Source organism: Mesoplodon mirus (assembly GCF_964341445.2).
Source record: "Mesoplodon mirus genome assembly, chromosome: 4".
NCBI classification, from domain to species: Eukaryota; Metazoa; Chordata; class Mammalia; order Artiodactyla; family Ziphiidae; genus Mesoplodon; species Mesoplodon mirus.
This window is the reverse complement of record NC_138979.1, coordinates 86,547,820-86,558,771: the sequence shown is the minus strand read 5'-3', so window position 1 is coordinate 86,558,771 and position 10,952 is coordinate 86,547,820. Positions and strand designations below refer to the sequence as shown.

Genomic DNA, 10,952 nt, shown 5'->3' with positions numbered 1-10,952 from the left:
GTTCTGTACTTATTTTGCTCATAGTTATGAGCTTTATGATGAACTTTTGCATTTGGATACTATTTCAGAGGAATGTGGATGAAAGTAGAATCAATTTTTTTAACAGATCAACGGTGATTATCTAATAAGTAATTAGAGACACGTATGAGAAAGCTAGTTTTTCATAATACCAAGCTTATTAATTTTGTCCTTAATTATTAACTGTTGGCACTTTGCCTGGTAGCTATGGAATGCCTGTAGAGTCATCTCAGCTGATTTTAAAAAATCTATTTGCAATCCCATGATGGAGTCCCTCCACCATACAGACTGGTTCTGGAATTAATTTGCCCTCAGGATGAAATTGAAATCAAACTTTTGCTGTTTTGCCACCCCATGCAAGTCATTTTAGAATACTTGAAAGTATGATTATCCAATCTCCGAGAAGGTTTTGTTGTCAGAAGATACTAGTGCTTTTCAACCTTGTCCTCCTTCCAGGGAACAGATTTTCCACAGGCATCATCTTGTCACAATGACACTGCGTGCTTTCTGTGGACTTTTGTTTTAAATCAGTTCCTTCGTATTAAAATTAGGGAATCAATCAAAGTGCTGTCTACATTACAACAGCTTTGACATCTATGTGATCACTAAACTCTGGCAACATTAGTTGCATAAATACTTCTACATAGTAGTTGCATAAATACTTCTATATTGGGTGAAGGAAGCCAGAATGGTATTCATGTGTCATTTTATTCTGCACTCATTTTGCATTCAGTGTGGGACAGCAGTTTAGACATCATGATATAGTGCTCTCACGTACCTATGTGCTCATGATTTACACATATGATAAGTGTAAGCGTGTTTTGGGATCCTGTACACTTAATAATGGCCCCTTACCTGTGGGAAGTACTAAGCATTGGGTAGCGAGAATCTCAATCCAAGGCAAAGGGGAAGCCTCATCCTTTTCACCTCTGTTTTTTTTTTTCCCACTCAGAAGATTTTGAAGATGATGGAGACGAAGAAGAGGACAAAGACTCAGATTCAGAAGATGTGAAAGAGGAAGTAGGTACACTAGCCCTTGCTTCTAATGATCTCTACATTCATAATTCTACAAAGGAAAATGTCCCTTTCTATGTTCAGCTAAGCCCAGGGTAAAATTTTTTTCAGAATTTTAAATTAATTAATTTATTTATTTATGGTTACTTTGGGTCTTTGTTGCTGCCCTTGGGCTTTCTCTAATTGCAGTGAGCGGGGGCTACTCTTCATTGAGGTGCATGGACTTATCATTGCAGTGGCTTCTCATTGCAGAGCATGGGCTCTAGGCACACGAGCTTCAGTAATTGTGACATGCAGGCTAGGTTGTTGCGGCTCGTGGGTTCTAGAGTGCAGGCTCAGTAGTTGTGGTGCATGGGCTTAGTTGCTCCACGGCATGTGAGATCTTCCCGGGCCATGTCCTTTGGATTGGCAGGCAGTTTCTTAACCACTGTGCCACCAGGGAAGTCCCGCCCAGGGTAAATTTTAAGGATGGACTTTTGCGTTTCCACTTTAAGTCCTGGCAGATACTGATGCTCACTAAATGATGGCTACTGATCTCCAAGTTGTCATTTTTGTCTTGGTAGGCCCAGTACAATCCCATCGTCAAGTCAGAGGCTATCTATTATCAAGGCACTAATATTCCATCAGGATAAGCCTGAGGTAGACATTTAGGGTTGGTGTATTTAATGAATGTGAAGGATATTCAGGCTAAGAGACCATGGAAAGACTTCCTAGGAAACTTTTTCTAGTAGATCTCCACTGTCTTTGTAAGTCACTCTTCTCATCTACCCAATCTATACACAGGACCACTGCATTGTACAATTCCATTTACCTTGGAGTATGTGAACTGTGCTCCTTTGGGTTGTATGGCACGTATCCTGGCCAGCAAGGAAGTAGTGCCTTTTAGTCTCTATCAATAATAACCTATGCTATAGAATGGAGATCAGCCAACTCTCTATGAAAGGTCAGATAATCATTACTCTACGCTTTGTGGACGATACAGTTTCTGTCACAACAACTCAACTTTGCTGGTGTAGCACAAAAGCAACCATAGACAATGTGTAAACAATAGGGCATGACTGTGTTCCACAAAAGCAGACAGTGGGGCATAGTTTACTGACAGCATTTCTAGAAAAAGGTTTCTAAACCTTGGCATTCTGGCTGGATAATTCTTTGTCATGGGGGGTTGTCCTGTGCATTATACGATGTTTAGCAGCACTCCTGACCTCAATCCACAAGATGCTGGTGACATCCACCCCTTTGCCCCCCAGTCATGAATCAAAACTGTCTCTGGGACTTGCCAAATATCCCTGCGGGGCAAAAATCACCCTGTGGTTAAGAACCACTGCTCTAGAATAATGATAATTTATCTACGAGTTATAATTCTGTCCCCATCTCTGTTGGTGGACATCGACTTGGACAAGTCCCTTCAAGTTATAGTTCCTTAGTTTTGACATCTGCAAAATAAGACTGAGAAGTAAATGCTACCTTTTATGACATTCCTGGAGATGAAATCTGGATTAAAAAATCTATCTATCTATCTATCTACTTGTCTATCTATCTACTATCCATCCATCCATCCTCCTCTCCCCCTCCCTCTCTTCCTTTCTTTTTACATACCATTCCATCTACACATCTGCCTAGGGAGAAAGAGACTTTTTGCGTTCTCTCACTCACCTTGCTAATGGTAGTAGCAGACATAGAGGGACTACCTCTTAGCCAGGTCTCTAGGTTAAGGCTGCTGTTGCTATTCTGGTGTGCTCAGGGTTTTGTTGATAAATAGAATCATTTCTGAAGTCATCAGTAGCAAATTGGCTCTTTGCTGTGACTTGCCGATGCAGGCCTGTGGAGAACTTGCTGAATTATTTGAATAATACTGGGCTGCTGCAGTCATTCATCAATGCCACTTTCCCACCCCTCTTGCTGGCTCTTTGATAGCTGAATGTTTGATGTGTAGCATCAGTCACCTCTTGTATCTGATGTGGAGGGACAAGCTGCAGGCTGGTGCTCGACTTCACACAGCATGGGGTCGGGGGAGAGCTTTCAGACCGTCTCCTTACCCCCACTCTGCAGATGATGGTGGGTTGGGGTGGAGAGGAATCTAAACAAATAAATCAATCCAGCTGGGAAGGAAGCATAAGACAAATAAGTGAGGGCCTGGAAATAATTCGTCAAGAGCCTTCGAGCTGAGGAGAAGGTGAGAAGTAAGTGTGCGAGCGTGCCTTATAGAGAAACAGAGGAACATCAGAGTAAGGGCTTGATTCTGGGGTGTAGCAGGAGACAGGGAACCGGGTTTTCCCTTGGAGAACCCAACAGCATTTGCTGCAAGTTATGTGGGCAAGAAGCCAAGAGTATTTATTTCTGGTCAGAGAATGGATGCAGGCCTTTAACTTGTGGCCTTTTCCTTTGAAAATCTTAGTTAACAATTGGGAGAAGCCTCTTAGAAAGAATGATTAAAAGGAACTTATATCTGTAAAGCGTCTTGAGAGTGTATAGTTGGGTGCTGTTCTTTGATTGAAAACTGTGAATGTCATCATAAGGAAAGAGAAACTTATAACGAATATAGACTAGAGGTTAGCCATGTTTGTTTGTTTGTTTTCTTAAGGAACACAGACATTAGATTTGGACAGACTCTGAAGACGAGGAGGACAGAAAGGGTGAATTCAAGCTCTTCCTTGCTTTCTTCCCTCCTTTCCTCCTCTTAAACTTTTTATTTCTTTCAGGTATTTTCTTGGATATGATCCATATGTGAGGCAGCATGCTAAGATCTTAGGGATGTTAATATGATACAAAAGCAAATAAGACATAGTTTTTATCTTCAAAGAATTCAGTCTAGTAAACTTGGGGATTGTCTCTACCAGAGTTTGAATCGGCACCTTCAAAAGGGTGTTGAACTCAAATCTAAGGCTGGGGAAAGTCAATATTGGAAGGGTCGAACCTGAGGAGGGAGGGAGTTATCTGGGTTAGATGGGTACCAAAATCCTAAATGATGAAGCTTCTCTGGGTTGCTGAGAGGACAGAGAAGCTGGTCCACTCCTAAATAAATATAAGCGTATTTATAAAGGGTGTTTATAAAATACAGAAGTAGTTGACAACCTGCTTGAGTGCCTGGAGATTCAGAGGCCAAGGTTCAAACTTTGAGGACCAGAGATGATCTCTGTTACAAGTACTCCACTTTGCTGTTAATACTGAGAAAGCCATCACAGGCAGTATATAAATGAATGGGCATGACTGTGATCCGATAAAACTTTATTTCCAAAAACAAGCAGTGGTCTATAGTTTGCTAACACCTGCTCTAAGGCTGAGTAGGGCACCTAGATAGGCTGAAGCTCATGGGTTACCTGACGCTCCTCATTCCAGACGTACCAACCTTACTTGCTGGTGGGGAGATGCTTCTCAAGGCCTGCCAGGTTGCATTTCTATTGGTGCCACCTTGGGGCATGGCTGAGGCTGTAGCAGAGATGGTGAAGGGAAGGAAGATCTGACAGATGAAGCTGGAAAGGATAAGTGTTGGGATCTCCAATACCAGGCTAAGGAGTTTGGGCCTGGTATGCACTGTATCTGAAAATATCCTTATATCAACCTCATGGGATCTATATTTCTTTTAATTTAAAGCTTGGAGAAAAATTGCAGAAGATGGATGGAATATTGCACTTTTTCCCCTGAATCAGGAATATAACATTTTTTAAAATGATTTTAAAAAAAATTTATGTTAACCCTCTTATTTATTTATTTTTTTGGCTGCATTGGGTCTTCGTTGCTGTGTGCGGGCTTTCTCTAGTTGCGGTGAGCGGGGGCTACTCTTCGTTGCGGTGCACGAGCTTCTCATTGTGGTGGCTTCTCTTGTTGAGGAGCACGGGTTCTAGGTGCGTGGGCTTCAGTAGCTGTGGCTCACAGGCTCTAGGGCACAGGCTCAGTAGTTGTGGCGCACAGACTTAGTTGCTCCGGGGCATGTGGTATATTCCCGGACCAGGGCTCAAAGCCATGTCCCCTGCACTGGCAGGCAGATTCTTAACCACTGCGCCACCAGGGAAACCCAGGAATATAACATTTATTTTCCACATTTATTTGATTTCAGGAATAATAAGCCAGGCTTTCAGGACTATCAGGTTTTTCCTTAACTAACAAAATAGATTCCTAAAATATAGGGTGGATTCCCCCCCCCCCATTTTATTAGGGAAACTTGATCTGGGAGAGGCACAGAAAGATGAAGAGATTGAACTATGTCCTTTCTCTGTAACATTCTATAACATTTGAAAAATACAGAAGTGTTTGGAGGAGAGTCACCGTCACTGTTAATCTATTATGAAATGATGATCTAGAAGAAGAAATAAAAGGTCTGGTATTATTCATCCCAATGAAGAAAAGGCTGATGGTGACTCGGTAAACTTTTAAATGTACAAAGGGATACAGGTATAGTAGGAGGTTACGACCTCCTCCCCAGAGCCTGGAAGGCTCAGCATCATACCTGCGTATGGAATTTTGACTCCTGCAGTCTTCCTCTTATTCTTTATGCTTCAGCCACTTTCTATTTTTTAAAAAAAAATTTTAAATTTATTTTATTGAAGTATAATTGATTTATAATGTGTTAATTTCTGCTATACAACAGTGATTCAGTTATATGTATGAATTCGTGTATATGAGTATATACATTCAGCCACCTTCTTTCTGTAAGCAAATTTAAGTTGCTCTATTTTTTTCTTTTTCTGTTAGTAATTTCTTCCCCCAAGTCTTTGCCTTTTTAGCCGTTATTGTTAAAATGTGTCCTCCGGGCTTCCCTGGTGGCTCAGTGGTTGAGAGTCCGCCTGCCGATGCAGGGGACACAGGTTCGTGCCCTGGTCCAGGAAGATTCCATATGCCACGGAGCAGCTGGGCCCGTGAACCATGGCCACTGAGTCCGTGCGTCCGGAGCCTGTGCTCCGCAATTGGAGAGGCCACAACAGTGAGAGGCCTGCGTACCGCAAAAAAAAAATAAAATAAAAAGTGACCTCCTTAGCTTCTTTGTACCCCAGCCTCACTCACAATCACTTCACCACCTCTCATTCTTCCCATGACATTTATCACTGTTCGAAGTTACCTTGCTCATTTGTTTGCTTTCTTACTGTCTTCCTTTTCTCACTAGAAGGCAAGTTCTATGGAATCATGGACCTTGGTCTGTTCAATTACCAATGAGTCTTTAGTACCTAGGAGAGTGCCCACTCATAGTAGGGGCTCATTAAACGTTTGTGAAAAGAGTGACCTAAATAGGGAGATAGATGAATAGGTACGACAATTACAGTTATGTCAAAGACAGTGGTGATGAGATAAAAACAATTCTTTGGTATTGTGCTTCATTGTTTACATAGTTCATCTCATTTTACATAAATTATTTATGATGAAGGCTGATAAATACTAACATGAACACTGAGAAAAACTATCATCTTTCTTAGTATTTAAAAATACAACCTTACATATTAAATTATCCTTGACTAGGCTAGCACTATAACTTGGAGGCAAGGAAACCGTGTCCCAGGATTCTGAAAAGTCCCATATGTAGCTTGTCTCGATATTTCTCAGGATGGTTCTCCTGATTGTAACATATTTTTTGAATGTGCCATTGTAGGATGATGACTTGGAAACAGATGTGAACAAGCTGAGCTCCAAACCTGGTCTTGATCGACCTGAAGAGGAACTGATGCAATATGAGGCGATGTGTTTTGAGCTCTCCTGCAGTTTTGAGGTAGAATGTATGCCGTGGTTCTACTCCTCGGTGATGCTAATGGGTTCCTTGCAGACCCTGGGAATCCAAACTGGCCTCCAGATGGAAAACATTGCTCATCTTTATCATTCTGCTTCTGGGATCTTTCTGAGAGGGAAGTAAAAGGCTAAACAAAGATATGAGAAGGTGGCAGAGATAGGATGCATGCAAGGGTCCTATCAATACAATCTGACACCCATCACCTCGGAAGGAAGTAGGATGAAGGTTCACATTGCTGCCTGTTGTCTGGTGGGCAAGGTGCCTTACTCTCATGTCCTGGGAAAGCAAGTGAAAATTCATGGTGATTTAATCATTCTCTTGTGAGAGTGGGATGGTTGTATGAGATGGCTTTCTGAAGGTGACCAGCCTGATTCTAGGATTTCTTTGTTAGCAGAAACAAATCAAGCACCTTATACCTGGTCATGTTAATCCAGTGGCTGGTTGCTGTTGCTTCTTCTGCTGTTGCTCCCACCAAAATTTAGACCTGCTTTTGGACCTCCATTATTTTCTTATGATTCTTAATAAACCATGAATTTGGCCATATCTAAGGGTACACGCTAAGTCACTTATAGAAGGGAGCTGACATTGTATTTCACTCTAGAAAGCAGAAAGGCATCGGTGGGTAAAAGTTTCAGGGAAGGAAATTTTAATTCCGAGTAAAAAAGAATTTTTCTTAAACAATGAGAATGATCCTCAAATAAAAGGAACCACCTTGGGATACAGGGAAGTTTCTGTAAATGAGTCATTCATCCAGGCTGTAAATGTTTGGGGGTGTCGTAGGAGGCTTTCATGTACTGCATAGACTCATACTAGACCCACCAAATGCCCCTTCCAAGTGTGCGTTTCTAGGATTCTGCCATTTCTTTGACTCTTGAAGCTTAGTCTTTCCTTGACTGACTTTGGAAAAAGTTTTCCAGTGCACAGGATTTATGCTTAGCTCTGTGCCCAGAGAGTGAGGACAGGGATCAGATTGTATTCTCTACTTGGACAGAAACACTGACGTATTCTTTTCCACTTTTAACCTGAAGGAACTGGAGTCCAAACCTGGAGGTGGTTTGAACTTGGACGAGACTCGGTATGCCAGTCACCACCACATTCTGACTGCTGCCTCCCCAAAAGGGCTTTGCTTGAATAAGGACCAAATCTCCTGGGGACAAGAAAGAGAAGTCCCTGTCCAGACCTCCCTTATGAGCAGAGTGAAGATGGGGAGGTCCAACATACATCTAACGTCCAAAAAAGACCTGGAATGAACCCATACCGAAATGCACAATCCAATGGTCTTGGGATAGGTTCTTCCGGAAGTGAAATCTTAGACGTTCAGGCGTCCTTCAAAGAGGATGCTTGGGACATAGATGCGATTTCCTGCCCAAGGATAAGTGCCTCCTTTTCCAATTCCACTAGACCTAGAGAAGCTACTGAATTAATAGATAAGCTCCTGCAGACACATCGGACGCATATCGCCTTCCATGACCCCTATCTTTGTATGGCCAAAGCTAGAAGAACTAGATCTGTGTCTGACTTCACAATGATGGCATTTCCTGATTTCTGGGGGCATTGTCCACCTCTCTCTGCCCAGTCCGTGTTGGAACGTAAATGTGGAGTCCAAAGGTGATGGTGCTACTAACTTGGGAGCTATATATATTTTTTCTTCTTTAGTATTTTTGTAGGTGGAATGGTTTGTACAGATAATTCTGTTATCTTCAGGAAAGTGAGCATTAGTCAGCAGCATGTTAAAAGCCTTAAGGAGGGCTTCCCCGGTGGCGCAGCGGTTGAGAGTCTGCCTGCCGATGCAGGGGACACGAGTTCATGCCCCGGTCCGGGAAGATCCCACATGCTGCAGAGTGGCTGGGCCCGTGAGCCATGGCCGCTGGGCCTGCACGTCTGGAGCCTGTGCTCCGCAATGGGAGAGGCCACAACAGTGAGAGGCCCGCATACCGCCCCCACCAAAAAAAAAACAAAAAAAAATAAACAAAAAAAAAAACCTTAAGGATATTTTCGCCAAATATACAAGCTTGCCTCCCTACTAGGACATTTCAGAGCCAAGAGTAGGGTGGTGGTAGACATGTGTTTCCACAAAAAGAATTTCTTAGACGATTCTAATGCAACCCCTTACCCCGAATCCATTGCAAATCCTACAAAAGGGAAAGATTATCCAGTTTCTCCAAATACTGGGATCATTCCTTAAGGGAAGGTTCTCAGGAATAAACAAGTATGGATTATTTGGGATCACTTTTCTCATTTACTGCACATTGGAATCTGATCTCTTGTTAATGAGAGGAGGTGGTGGACCTCCATCCCACAGTCCCAACCTTATAGAACCTGACTTGGCTTGGGGAATAGTTTTGCTGCATCACTAAGGATTGTAAGGAAAAAAAAATGCATCCTGCAGGGAAGAAATGTTGTGTGATGGATTATTCCCAGGATGCATGAAATGGAGCTTTGCCTTTGGATAGGCATAACGAGATTAAAAAGAAAATTACTGAACTCAAGGAGAAAACGGTTTTCCCAGAAAATATACTAAGTATGCATACACTAAGTCTATGGAGCAAAGTGTGCATAGCAGTAAGTTTTCTTAACTGTTAGCAAGTTCATCAGCAAATTGATGGTGGACCCCAAGAACTGCTTCCACTTGGTCTCCTGGCTGACATCTCTGACCTCACCCCTCTGACCTTATCTCCATGCTCAAGTTCCTGAGAGACACACCACAGGGGCTGGCCCAGCAACAGCTCCCCACTGGACAGGACATCTTTCCCCTGAGTCTAGGCCTCATTTTGACCTTCCCTCCCCCTTCTCCTACCCCTCCCCGCCCCAGAGAGCTGGATCAGAAATTCAAGGAGGGAATCTGAAATATCCCTTAGGTATCCTTCCTCCCTCTTACTTAAGTCTCCCAGATATTGGTGTTTCTCAGAGAGAAGATTGACCATAGTCTTCTGGAGCAAACAGAACCAAGGACTATAAATGACACAAGAATTCAAAGGCTTATTGGAGCCTCCCAGACCATCAGCAATCCTAATGTCTCCTTCAAAAGTGTCTTAGTGCAGAGGGCCCTCTTATTCACACAACCAGAGGCTTCAAAGTCCCTCAGCCCAAATGCTCTTGACAAAACTCCTTTGAGTAGAGAATCCTCCTAAAATGAAAATCTGACATCACTGCTTCCTACATTCCTACTGTTCAGTGTAGTTTTATTTTTTGATAAAGAAGAAAAGGAAGGAGGGGTGGTGCTTTTTGTACTCATTCAGCTCAAGGTTGGATCATGATTACATTTTTCTTTCATAATTCTCTGATGAGTCCCAAGGCCCTTCCCACATGACCATAGGATGAATGGGGTAAGGAGTGAGGGCCAACCCTTAAAATGTTTTCAATTTTCCTTTCCAGGATCAAAATATTTGAGGATGTCCGGAGGCTCATCCAGCCAAGCGATATTATAAATAAAGTTGTCTTCAGTCTAGATGAGCATTGGTAGGTGGTCTTGAACATCAGTGGAATGAGGGGGGTGGGAGTATAGAATATCCTTTTAATGGCACGAGCATAAGAATATTTTAAGTTAATAATCCATTCCTTCTCCTAAAATCAGCACAGTGAAAATTCGGGTTAAAGATCTGTAAGAGAAAGCTTATCTCTAAGAAATGCTAAACTGTGCCCAAGAATAGCAATAAGTCCTATGTTCAAAGGTTCTCTATTTCATTACAGGCCTTTGCAAGACACCACTTCTGACTGCTTACGGTTCTTCTCCAAGTTTGAGTCTGGAAATCTTCGCAAAGCCATCCAAGTGCGTGAGCAAGTAAGGAAAGCTGCAGGGGCCATACTCAGTATGGCTCAGCCCTGTTTTGTATCCCCCTCCCAGGAGACATTTTCGAAGTTTTCCCTTTTTGGGACGTGGTGAGTGGTAAGTCATTTTTTTTGGTACGTGAAATATTTCAAGGAAGCCCAACATATAACAAATACAAGTGGAGCTGTTTGGTATGGAGAAGGGAAGGGCAGGCATGTTAAGATTCCTCCTCAGCCTCCTTCTCTTTCTTGTTTGCTATCTCAGCTTCTTCTTCCTACAGCTCCCGCTTTTATTATTTATTCTCTTCATTTATCAAGTTCCAAGGATCCAGGAGGGAAGACCTGATTAGGAATCTCCTAGTGGGAAAATGAGCAGTCCAGGATGTGCCTGAGCTCCTGGCCTTACTCAGGTCTTTCTCTTTATATCTGCCTTTGG

At 42.6% G+C, this 10,952-nt stretch overlaps 1 protein-coding gene across 1 annotated transcript in view; it reads left to right on the top strand.

Annotated features, from left to right (window-relative positions):
- Positions 1-26: 26 nt before the first annotated feature.
- The window catches only part of LOC309802869 (A-kinase anchor protein 13-like), a gene marked incomplete at both ends in the record, with an annotated part of 85,282 nt that continues 74,356 nt past the window's right edge, over positions 27-10,952 (top strand). The window contains 7 exon segments of the mRNA XM_082618751.1: positions 27-84; positions 971-1,038; positions 6,614-6,730; positions 7,777-7,984; positions 7,987-8,356; positions 10,124-10,207; positions 10,439-10,627. Of these exon segments, the coding sequence (XP_082474877.1) occupies positions 27-84; positions 971-1,038; positions 6,614-6,730; positions 7,777-7,984; positions 7,987-8,356; positions 10,124-10,207; positions 10,439-10,627 (1,094 nt within the window).